The sequence below is a fragment of the Vombatus ursinus genome, unplaced genomic scaffold (assembly GCF_900497805.2).
Source record: "Vombatus ursinus unplaced genomic scaffold, bare-nosed wombat genome assembly UNPS02014775.1, whole genome shotgun sequence".
Taxonomy (NCBI): Eukaryota; Metazoa; Chordata; class Mammalia; order Diprotodontia; family Vombatidae; genus Vombatus; species Vombatus ursinus.
The window spans coordinates 12,965,591-12,978,673 of record NW_020954553.1 but is presented as its reverse complement, the minus strand read 5'-3'; the positions used below and the strand labels follow the sequence as shown (position 1 = coordinate 12,978,673).

At 41.7% G+C, this 13,083-nt stretch overlaps 1 protein-coding gene across 1 annotated transcript in view; it reads right to left on the bottom strand.

The window, feature by feature from the left end:
* GRIK3 (glutamate ionotropic receptor kainate type subunit 3) overlaps nucleotides 1-13,083 on the bottom strand; it is a 308,237-nt gene that overhangs the window by 43,220 nt on the left and 251,934 nt on the right. Inside the window, exons 10-11 of the mRNA XM_027864465.1 lie at nucleotides 11,168-11,371; nucleotides 6-78 (exon numbers count right to left, since the gene is read on the bottom strand). Of these exons, the coding sequence (XP_027720266.1) occupies nucleotides 6-78; nucleotides 11,168-11,371 (277 nt within the window). The remainder of the gene's footprint in view (nucleotides 1-5; nucleotides 79-11,167; nucleotides 11,372-13,083) is intronic.

Genomic DNA, 13,083 nt, shown 5'->3' with positions numbered 1-13,083 from the left:
CATGAAGGGCTTGGAGAAGTCAATGGCTTTTTCCCGGATGTGAGTGATGGTCAGAGGGGCTACAGCCAAGTCTGCCTTCTGCATGGAGTGGGGGAGAGACATGGAAGGAAACTTTGAGAGACAGGACCAGCCAAGGTTTGGAAGAAAGGGCAATAGGATATTGTTTGGGGGAGCCTGTGGAGACCCTTTTCTGAGAGCCCCATACCAGGGAAGGAAGCAGTGGAGGTCTGAGCCTGGTGGCCTGGCTTTCTGAAGAGAGTTCAGCTAGTTCAAGAGGAGTGAGTGTATTTCTTTCTATAGAGAGGACATTAAGGAGAGAAACAGTATGGAAAGCATGCTCAATTTGGAGTCAGAAAGCCTGGGTTTGAATCTTGTACCTATGACATACTACTTGTGTGACTTTGGGTGAATCACATAACCTAGACTTTTTTTTTTCTCATCTGTAAAATGAGAAACTATCTAAAGTTCCTTCTAGTTCAAAAACTATGATCTTAACAACCTCTGGGCCCATTCTCTCAGCAGTTAATACACTTGAATTCCCACAGAGGAATACTGCCTTTCCAGGGGTTTATTAGGCAAGCCGTACCTTTCCTGAGCAGTAGTACACTGCCCTGGACAGGAGCAGGACACACATACTCAAAACACAGAGAGGAAGGACTAACCACCTGGCATTGAAAGGACAGGGCTCCTCAGGAAGATTATTCAATTGTGAATTCACTCAATTTAATTAGAGAAACATTTGTTAATCATTTGTATGTGTAGGAGTCTGTGTTTAACCTGAGGATACAAAAATGAAGTAAGAAACAGCCTCTGCACTCAAGGAATTTACAATATAATGGGGGTGGTGGGAACATGTTACATAGATAAGTAGGAGGCTGGGAAGAGTAAGTCAGAGGAGTGATTTATGCAAAGTGCTAGAAGATTGAGGAGAGAAGATCACTTTCAATGAGGAAAGGCAGTGTGGCAAGGACAGCTTCCTACTGGAGGTGTTCTTGGAGGTGGTCTGGAGGAACTTCGCAAAGGTCGATGGGAAAGAGCAGAGGGAGTTCATCTCAGCCGTCGGGGCAAGGCTGCTGGGAGCAAAGACTTGAGGCTATAACAGGGCAGTGCGTATGTGATGAGTAACAGAAGGCAATGTTTGAGAGGAAGGTTGGAGTCAGAGTGTGGAGGATCTTGAATGAGTATTGAGAAAAAAACCCTGGATTTTGAATCAGAGGGCCTGAATTTGAATTCTGACTGCCATTTACTAGTTCCCTGTGTGACTTTGGGGTCAGACCCTTAATCTCTTCAGGCCCCAGTTTCCTTATCGGTAAAATTCAGAGGTTTTTTTTTTTTTTTTTTTTTTTTAAAGATTATGTTCAAGGAACCTTTCAGTTCTGAGAATCCAGGATCAGTTTATACTTTATTCTATAGGCAATGAGGAGTTATTGAAAGGTTTTGAGCAAGAGACTGCTGTAACCAGAAGAAAGTAATTAAATTGCATGTTCTTAGACTCACTTCCATGGAAGGGCAGCCATATATCTAGGGTTCTAGGTGGGCCTTGGAATGCAGGTTGCCCAGATATGTGCTTTGACTTGTCATATTGAGAATGATGGAGTGGAAAGAGTGGGCCCGATTTAAATCCTCCCTTTGGTGTGTGACCATGAAAAACTTCCTTAGTTTCCTCATCTGTAAAATAGAGCTAATTCTCTCCTAGGTTTACTGTGGGATTCAAATAAGATAATGTTTAAAAAGGGATTCACAAACTTTGGAGCCCTATACCAATGTCAGTTATTATTATTATTGTATTACAGTCCCATCAAGCCTCAGGGGTTCCAATGAGATTGTATTTACTGCCTTGTGTTAAAATCTTGAGTTCCCTTTGTTTATGACCCACAGTTGGCACATTGGTTTATGGACATTGGAGGCCGTAAGTATTTTCCCTGACCCTTCTCTGGTTATTCCTTACGGTGAATTACTGCCCTCTACCTCCTCCATTATTTGTCTTTGTTTGTCACACCTCATGTCCTAGATAGTAGCTAGCTTTGCAGTTTGAATTGGCCATTTTCCTCCTCTATCTTCTAAAGTCTTTTTTGCCTGGATTAGCAAGTCTCTGGTCAAATACTTTCTCCCCAATATTTGCAACATGTGCTCAGTGCCCAGACAGAAGTTTACCATTTTGACATTTTAAGTTATGGCCCAGGAAACTAAATTTCCTTCTTTTATATGTCCTGAAAGCTCCCCTTGACAGGGAAACAGAGAGAAAGGATGGAGGTGAGAAAATACCAGAAAGTAGAGGCTAGGCAGATTGGAAATAAATTCTGCTGATACCACCATTTGCCCCAGGCTTGTTTTGCTTCTTGGAGCAGCATCTGAGCAGGCATATATCCGTGTCATACAGCTGTGACTATTGTTTGTTTAGCTCTCAAGAGATAAGGAGGTAGCTAAGGTGGTGTGGTGGATAGAGTGCTGGGCTTGGAGTCAGGAAAACCTGAGTTCAAACATAGCTTCAGACAATTACTAGTTGTGTGACTCTGGCCAAGTCACTTAACCTTATTTGCCAAAGTTACCTCTTCTGTAAAATGAGCTGGAGAGTGAAATGACAAACCACTACAGCATGTTTGCTGAGAAAACCCCAAATGAGATCACAGAGTTGGCCATGACTGAAATGACTGAATAACAACAAAAGACAAGAGAAAGATAAAGGAAGGGATAGGAACCCTTTCTGATTGGATTGAGAGAATAACAGATCATAGAGAGAAAGCAGAACTTTAAAATCCCTATTTTGCCTCTACTTTTGCTACAAAGGAGACTGATCTTTATACCAGGAATGACCGAAGAAAAATATTTATACAGGGACGCGAAAACCAAGAAGAATGAGAAGATGGAAAGGGAATCATAGAGCTATCCTTGATGAGTGCAAGTCATGAGTTCCAGACAAATTTCATCTCAGTATACTGAAAGAAAGTGGCTGATGTGATTGCTGAGGGGCTGTCAGTGATTCTGAAAAATCACAGTGAATGGCAGAGGTATCACAGGAATGGAAAAGGGCAAATAGTCTAATTTTCAAAAAGGAAAAGAAGATGAATACTTCAGCTCCTAGGCTGGTGAGCTTGACATTGATTCTGGGTAAAATTCTAAGATGGACTATGAAAAGGGTGAATTGTGAGCACTTAAAAAGGGTTCAGAAGGTGATCATTAAGAACCAGCATGGGTTCATTAAGAACAAGTAATGCCAGACTAACATCATGTCCTTTTTTTGACAGGGTTCCTAGATAGGTAGATCAGGGGAATGCCATAGCCTTAGTATATCTGGATTTCAGCAAGGCATTTGACAGTTTCTCATGATATCCTAATGAACAGTTTGGAGAGATGTTATCTGGAAAATAGTTTTTAGGTGGGCTCAGAACTGGTTGACTGACTGGACCCAAAGTAGTGACTAATAGATTGACTTCAACCTGAAGGGAGGTCTGTAGCAGAGTAATCGTGGTTCTATCCTTGATCCTGCTCTATTTAACTTTTTTTTTTTTTATCAACGACTTCAATGAAAGCATAAATGACATGCCTATCAAATAATCATTTATATTTATATAGCTCCTTAAAGCTTACATTACTCCCTTTGACTCTCATGACATCCCTGTGAGATGTCTTACAGATTATTTTCCTCATTTTAGAGATGAGGAAACTGAGGCTCAGAGCAGGTAAGTGACTTGCCCAGAATCACATGGCTAGTAAGTGTAAGATGTAAGACTTGAACCTGGGTCTTCCTAACTTAGGTCCAGCACTCTATCCATCATATTGTGGCACCTTTCAATTTCAAATGACCTGAAACTGGGAGTGACATTTAACCTAATACACTCAAAATTAAAAAAAAAAAAAAAGGAATTCTGAAAGTGGACTGAAGTAAAAGGAAAAATGAATATAAATGAATGTTAAGCTCTTCACTTAGGTTAAAAAAACTCAAATGTGTAAGTATAGCATGGGTGAAATTTGGTTAGACAGCATTTCATGTGAAAAAGATGTGAGGCTTCTAATAGACTGTAATTCGAATATGAATCAACGGTGTAAAATGGCCACCAATAGATGGAATTTCATTTCAGGCTGCATTAATAGAAGTATAGTGTCCAGAGCAAAGGAGCCAATAGACCCCCTCTCTTCTACTCTTGTCAGACCCTATTTGGAGTATTGTGTTCAGTTCTGGTCATCACATTTTAGGAATGAGATTGACAAGTTAGAAAATATCAATAGGAGAATAGTTAGGATCAAGAGATGACTTGAAACCATGTCACAGTGAAGTAGTTCATTTGAAGTAAATGGGAATGTTTAGCCCACAGAAGAAAAGATTCAGGGGAGATAAAACTGATTTATTCCAATATTCAAAGGAATGACACATCGAAGAGGGATTAAAGTGTTCTGCTTAGCTTCAAAGGAGATCTAGTCCAACTTCTACCCATTGAAAGAATCCTAACAGATAGTCAAACAGTCTCTGCTTGAATCGCTCCAATGACAGAGACCTCACTACCATCTGGGGAAGTCTATTTCATTTTTAAACACAGCTAAGTTTTTCCTTATACTGAGCCAAAATTTACATTATTGTGACCTCCTGTCACAGTTCTTTCCTCTGGGATCATTCAGAACAAATCTAATTTCCTTTACTCATGGCAGCCCTTCCCAACCTTGCCCCTCACTCTTCTTTTTTCTTTAGATGAAAAATTCCCAGTGTTGGGGAAGCTAGGTGGTGCAGTGGATATAGAGCACAAGCCCTGGAGTCAGGAGGACCTGAGTTTAAATCTGGCTTCAGACACATAACACTCACTAGCTGTGTGACCCTGGGTAAGTAACTTAACCCCAACTGTCTCACCAAAAAAAAAAGAGAGAGAGAGAGAGAAGTGGCTTAAAAAAAACTTGACATTTACTACCTGTGTGACCCTGGGCAAGTCACTTAACCCCATTGCCTAGCCAAAAGCCAAACAAAAAAAAAAACAGAATCATATTAGTTGCATTAGGGAGAATGTTGAGATTACTGACATCTTAGGCACCTCTAAAGAATCATCATCGGTTCTTAAGCCAGGTGGCACAGTGTATAGAGCACCGGACCTGGAGTCAGGAGGTCCTGAGTTCAAATCTGACCTCAGACCAGGCACTTGACACTTACTAGCTGTGTGACTCTGGGCAAGTCACTTAATCCCAATTGCCTCACCAAAAAAAAAATGCCCAGTCTTGTTAATCAAAGTTCATTTTCCTAGCCACAGAAGTAGCAAGAGGAGTATGGTCTCTGTGCTGGCTATTATTTGTATTAGCATCACAGAATTACAGGCTCTAGATCCCAACTAAAAACCCTTGTCTGACAAAGAATCCTCTCCACATCACCCTTAACATTCACCCTCTGTTTGAAAACTCCCAGGGAAGGGGACCTCATCACCTCCTGAAATAGCCCATTTGACTTCAGGACCACACTAATTGGTAGCAAGGTTTTTTCCTTTTAAAATTAAGCTTACATCTACCTTTCTGCAACTTCTACCCATTGTTCCTAGCTCTGCCCTCTAGGGCTAAGCAGGTGTCCGTTCCACATTATAGCCCTTCAAATACCCAAGGTCAGCTATTAGGTCCTTGCTAAGTTTCCTTTTCTTCATGCCAATTAACTCTGGTACCTTCAACCAATGTTTATATGAGATAACTTGGTGATGCCTCACCACCCTGGTCACTCTCTTCTGGATGCTCTCCTCCCTAAAACGTGGTACTAAGAACCAAATAGAATACTTCAGATGTGGTCTGACCGAGGCAGGGAACAATGAGACCATCCTCCTCCTCCTTCTAGATACTGAACCTACTATGTGCCAGGTACTGTGTTAAGTGCTTTTTACAGTTCTCTCATTTGGTCTTCAGAACAACCCTGGAAGGTGTTATTATTATCCCTATTTTATAGTTGAAGAAACTGATGTAGACAGGGGTTAAGTGACTTGCCCAAGATCATTCAGCTAATAATTGTCTGAGGCTGGATTTGAACTCATGTGTTCCTGACTCCAGTCCCAACACTCTTATCAGCTGAACCACCAGCTGCCTCTAAATGTGGCCAAAGGTGAACTTAATTTCTTTGGGCTATGTAGATAACAAAGAAAACTGAAGTAACTCCATTTTGTCTTTAGTTTTTCTATTTTGTCTCTGACCCTGTTCCTACTGCAGCCCCTGCCCTGTTTATGAACTTCCTTTCTGCTAAAGCAGCAAGTATCCAGAACAGTCTTATTTATTAGGGCATGGTTATGAGAAACAGCTAACCCAAACAATTGCCTTTCCTGTTACACTCCCCTCCTAATTTTATCTTTAATCCCCCAGTAACAAACCTTGTTCAATCAAGGACATATGGCTGACACATATTGTGATTTCTCTTTATTAAGACCCCCAGATCATTTTCAGACGAACTATTATCTAACCACACCTTTTCAATCTCACACTTGTGAAATTTTTTATTTGAACTCAAGTGTAAAATTTTATATTTATCCTGATTAAATTTCCTCTTATTAGATTGAGCCCCATGTTCCGGTCTATCAAAGACATTGTACACTATGATGCTGTCATCCAGTATGTTAGCTATCTCTCAGAGTTTTTCTGCTCTCTGAAAATTTGATGAGCATGTCATCAATGCCTTTAAGTCATTGATAAAAATGTTAAACAGCTCAGGACCAAGCACAGATTCCTAGGCACATCACCAGTGACCTCCTTCAAAGCTGACCTTATAATATCAAGTTCCTCTGAGCTAATGTGACAGTTTCATTCCTACTGCCTAGGTTCCCAGCCAGGGCTATCCTGAATCATGGCTTCACAGCCTGAAGGAGAGGAACATTATAATGCTGCCTGGTTCATCTTCCATGGTATGGCTTCTTTTGGACAATGGGAATTATGTTACTTCCTTGAACTAGGGAAATCCAGGCTGGGAATGGGGTGCAGAAGGGCCAAAATGAATGAAAAATTATGCATACATTCAAAAATCCCTTCACTCATTAGCATAATATCTTATAGAAGCAAATAGGTGGCATAGAGGTTAGAGTGCAGGAAGACCAGAATTCAAATCCAGCCTTAGACACTTAGATACTTACTAGCTGTGTGACTATGGGCAAGTCATTTAATCTCCATTTGCTTCAGTTTCAACTGTAAAATGAGGAGAATAATAGTACCCTCCCCCAAGTTGGAATGAGGATCAAATGAGGTAATATGTGCAAAAGGCTTAGCACAGTGCCTGGCACATAGTAAACACTATAGTAATGCCAGTCATCATCATTATTATTATCCAGACACATATTCACTCCTAACTATGCTGCTCGCCCAAAGACACATGCCCTACACCACCCTACAGATAAGTTTACAGTTGCGCATTTCACTCATTCATTCCATAAATAAGTACTGAGCACCTCTCATGAGCAACACCCTATGCTAAATGATGAAGGGGAATGCTAAGCAGTCTAAAACATGGTTTTTGCCCTCAAGGAGTTTAGAGTCTGGTAGGGTTGACAGGATATATACACAGATAACTTACAATAAAAGGCCACATCTCCAGAATGCCTCAAGTAAGGCATAAAAAGACAGTCATACATATGTATGTATTCTAAAGATATCTGTGTATGATATATGTGAATATGTATATATATGTGTATATACATACACACATATACACACACAACAGAGAGAAAGAGAAGAGAGAGAAGTGAACAGAAAGAAAATGAGAAAATGAGAGTAAAGGGCTGGAGAGGAGAAGAGTGGAGAGAACAATACAAGATGAGAGAAGAATAGGGGAGGAGAGAAGAGGGAAGGAGAGGAAAGATGAGGAGACAAAAGAGGAGGACAGGGCTGGGCATAAAAGGGCAAAGGAGGGGAGGACAGAGGATCCAAATCTATATCCAGGAAGGAAACCTGTTGGTCATAAACTGATGAGTGAACTGATACTGTGTAGGATTCTAGGGGACCCTTTCCTGATTGCTCTCGTGCTGGCTATACATTTTCTTTCTCCTCTTTAATAGAGGCCAGGCAACAACGGTCATGGGGTGGGAGTCTATGAAAGATTTAGACCTTACTAGGAAGTGATTCCTTCTTCTTCCCAACCTCTTTATGTTTGTAGGAGTGAATGTGTTAGCAGCCAACCCATTGTCCACTAAATAGTTGGCAATTATACTATTTGGGTGCTATAGAGCAATTGACATCCATTTTTACCTCATATGACCTTTCCGATAGCCCTGTTAGATGGACAGAGTAGACATTTTCCAGATGTAGAAACTGAGACTCAAAAAAGGGAGGCAACTTTCTCTCCATCAGAGCTAATACATTGCCGAGCCAGAATATGACTAAAGGTCTTTGGATTCCAAGTCCATGACACTTTCCTCTACTCCACTGCCTCTTATTGTTATGGCTTCATCAGGGTTAACTAATAATGAAGCAATAATATTTCCAAGCCTTGGCTACACTTTCTAGGAGCTGGAGAGAAGACTAATTATCTGACGACACTAATAAATGGTTATGATGTTATTAAAAATGGCACCAAGCTAGGATTAATGGGCCCATCAATTGTAACGAATCAGGTTTAACAAGGTTCCCTGTATCTCCCGTCAATGCCCCGTTGCCTTGATGAACGCCATGAATTTGTAATAAACGCACCGTGTATAAAGACAATAGATTAGTCTTCTTTCATTTTTACAGCTTTGATTTCACCTGGGACAGCTCTGGCATCCATTGAGTGTTTTGCTAAGGCTGCTTCATAAACATGCCTCTGAACTCATCAGGTCTGACTATGTCATTTCCTTGCTCCAAAGCCTTGGATGGCTCCCTGCTGCCTTTACATAAAATACAAATTCCTTAATCTGGCATTTCAGGTCTCCTCCTTCCTCTTCCTCAGCATCAAATACAATCTGAACAGTTTCTTCATCATATGATGAACACACATTGGATGTGGAGCCAGAGGACTCAGATTTGAATTCCAGTGCTGTTAATTACTAACTGTGTGACTCTGGGTAGGTCCCTTTACCTTTCTGGTCTTCTTTCATTTATAAGATGGGGGGTGGGGTGTTGGACACGTACAAGGAACTGTGCTAGGCACTGTGGGCACAGAAACAAAATAAAAAAATAGTTCTGTTTTCAAGAGATTCTAGATTCTACTTAAAGGATATCTAGAATTGAACATCTATCTCTATGGAATTAGAGAATCTTAGGCTGTGACCTCAGATGGTGTCCAGTCCATCTCTTACTTGAAGCATGCCATCTATGGTGTCTGTGACAAGTGATTTTTCAGTTTCTACTTGGATAGCTCGTGTGATAGGGAAATCACTACCTTTCAAGGCATCTCATTCCATTGTTGGAGAGCTTTGATTGTTAAGATTTTTCCTTGCATACTGGACCAAAATCCTTGCTTAAAGTCTGGCCATGGTCTTGAGGGAACCAGAAGAAATAGGGTTGATCTAGGCTCTGTGACCTCTTTGCCTTTGGGAGGAGTCCTCCATGGAACTGCTGCAGTATAGTGTATACTCCATTCTTCATTCTGGTAAAGACTTACAGCCCTATGGGATATGGCCCAAGAAACCCAGAAACTTTAACTTACTGGCAGAAGGTACCTAACACTACTAGTTTTCCCCAGCTACCTACCCAGATGGCCTGCCCTTACCACTCCTGGGATACAGGGTTGCGGGAGGGGGGGAGGCAAAACCATGCATGACATCTGCTCAGGGTTGCTCAGGGAAGTTTCTGAGGATTCCTGAACTGTCTTCCAGCACACAAGTAGGAAAGGGAGAGAAAAATTTCAGGCTTCCCAAGGGCCAAACCCATTCACCCATGCAGAATCAATATGTGATAAATTGAATCACTTCATAGTAATGTGGATTGAGTATCACAAAGTCCATCCAGTGACCAGGAGGTTCATCTGGGTGCCCATGGAGCAGCAGAGATTCCAGACTAGAGGAATTATAGGATTTAGGGCTGGCGGTGGTAGTGGAAAATATGACTTCTAGAGATCATTTGGTCCAGTCCCTTCAGTTTTACAGCTGGGAAAATGGTTAATTGGCTTGCCTTAAGGCGCGTAGTAAGTAGGATTAGAATCCAGGTCTTCTGACTCTACAGCTTTCCTTTATATATGTTGCTTTCTCAGAATGGGTCAAGTTAGAGAGAATAGTTTACAAAGTAATCTTATGGTTTGGGACTGGGTAGGGTGATTTTTATATGTACTTATAATGTCTTTCCCCTAGTATCATATTTCTTAATCTGTATATTTCCTTTTCCTTTAGGAATAAACTCTAAAGAGTCTCCCACGTGCGCTGGAGTGTGCAGATATGGAAGGAAATCCACACTGGTGAGGGCCACACAGATGCAGTGGAAGCAGCAGAGGAAGGGGGGAAATTAGGACAGGAACAGTAATAGTGCGTTAGGGTTTGCAAATTTTACAATTTTTTTTACTAATTTTATTCTCACACCAACCCTGGAAGATAGGTGCTATTATTATCCTCATCTTACAAATGAAGAAACCAAGGCAGACAGCTGTTAAGTGACTTGTCTAGGGCCATGCTGTTAGTGAATGTCTGAAGCAGTATTTGAACTCAGACCCTTTAGATGTTAAACATCATCTAGTTCAATCACCTTATTTTACTAAGTACTCAAAGATGTGAAGTAATTCTTTCAAGATTGCACAGCTAAAGCCTGCTGAGATAGAAGACCCAATTAGGGCAGGTGGATACATACAAGGAACTGAGATAACCCTTGCATATGAATCTAGGGTTTTGAGCAGAGAAGGGCCAAGTCAGACTGAGCACTTGTGATGGAGCAGGGAACCCGTATAGTGATGGAGGGAAAGGGAAGTAAGTTAGTAGGAAAGTCTTCTATCTAGAGACCTCAATTTCCTGAAACAAAACTCAATTAGAGGTCAAGGGCTCTGTTTCTCCCATAAAACCAAAGCCCTAACCAGAGCCAGGGTCCTATTTCCTCCATCAGAACAAGACCATGTCCTCTTCTTTATTCTAAGGGACTCTTGAAGGGTCATGCAGTCAGATATCATGCATCTTTTCTCTGTATCCCCAGGACAGGGTTCTTCAGGGGTGTTGGGAGTGGAGGTGCTTGTACCATGGTATCAAGGAAACAACAGGAATAGAAAGGACCCATGCATTGCCCAGAGACACCACCATGTATCCATTCCCACTCCCCATCATGCTCCCTTACTTACATGGTCAATGAGCTCCTTAATCATGCCATTCCACTGGCCCTTCTCATCCTGTGCCCCATACTTCCCATCTTCCACCAGTCGGATCTCATAGGTGAAGCCCAGGATGTGGGCCAGTTCCTTCAGCAGGTCAATGCAGTAGCCCTCAAACCGGTCATTCCCAAAGAGGGTCATGTCTGACTTCCTGAACATGACGAAGGGCTCCTCCTGGGGGTGACAGATGAGAGTGGACAGGGGAGGAAGATGGAAACACGGAGTCTTCTGTGAGGAAGGGGGTGGGACAAAAGTTCCCTCCATTCCCCTAGACCTGGGCTCCCCCTGAGGCTGGACCACATTCCTCCTTCAGGAGGGATCTCTTTGAGGGAAAAGATTGTCTTATTCATCTTTATCCTCTTCCCCATCCCCACCACAGTGCTATGCACACTATAGTTTCTCAATAATCAATCAAAAGGTATTTAAGTGCCTACTATTTAACAGGCAGTGTTCTAGGCCCTAGGGATACCAAATTGAAGCAATTGTGTGCAAGGAACTTATATTCAATAAAAGACCGTTGAATGAATAAAGGCATTTTAAATAAGACACATGACATTGATTTGATCCCCAGAAGCATTTTCCGGAGTGGGTGGGTAGAGAGGTGAGTTTATAAATCAGCTTTTCTCTCCAGACTTGGGGTGACATAAGGAAGGTACTAGAGAGACTCACTGAAGATTGAACCTGCTTAGGGTTTCAGAGTTCAGAGGGAGCCTTTCTTTCACCCCTACCCAAATCCTGCTTCTATACAGTTCTGAGTAGAGAACATTTTAACTTTCCCGTGGAGGAAGAAAATATAGACTCAGCTTGGGAAAGTCCTTAGCTCTCCCAGGGAGCCTTTCCTCATATAATCAGAATTCTAGAATCCCTAAATTTTAGGATTGAAAGGGACCTCATTGGCCACTTAATCCAACCCACACTCCCAAGGAAATCTCCACTATGATATGCCCAACAAATAGTCATCCAGTTTCTGTTTGAAGACCTTCATTGAAGAGCTAACACATCTCTTCTCCCACCTCCTTGCAGCCATCCCTCTTTGGACAGTTTTTAAATGTGAGGGAGTTTTTCTTTGAATCAAGCCTAAACTTAAATCCTTGTAATTTCCACCTGTTTCTTCCATTTTGCCCTCTGGAGCCAAATAATATAAGCCGAATCACTCTTCCACATTCCAGTCCTTCCACTAGTTGAAGATATCATGTTTCCCCTGAGTGTTCTTTTTTCCAGCCTAAATATCCCCAGTCTCTCACTTGCCTCCCCTGGGAACAGATTAGAATGTAAACTACTTGGGTATGAGCTGTTTTTTGCCATTCTTTGTATTTCCAGTGCTTGTCACTGGTCCCCTTCACCTGCTTGTCTCACTCCTCATTAACAAATGCTTATTGAATGATTGATTAGGAATAATAAAAGAGGGTTGACCTCTAGGATTAGATAGCCTATAATGAGGTTTCCCTACGCACCTGCTACATTACTGCTGCTTAATTAAAATCATAGATTCACAAATTATTGGATTTGGAAGAGACTTTTGGTATCATCTAGTCCAGGGCTTTTTAAACTTTTTCCCATCACCATCCATTTTTATGTTTCAGCAGCGTTTGTTGGAGTTGCCTGACATGACAGCATGTGCAGTGCAAAGTGTACGTGCTTTGTGTCCAGAACCAAGGCTGCAGTGAAGCTGCTTGATGCACCATGGGCAAGGGCTTCCAGAAATACCTTGGATTCATTAGGTGTTTAATTTTGAATTAATTTTTGGTCGTTGTGCATTCAGAAACCTTTCATTGTTGCCATATGGGGTCTCGACCCACAATTTAAGAAGTGCTAATCTAGTCCAAGCCCTCCATGAATTGGGCAGATGGTCAAGATGAAGCCCAGAGAAGGGGTCTGGTTAGCCT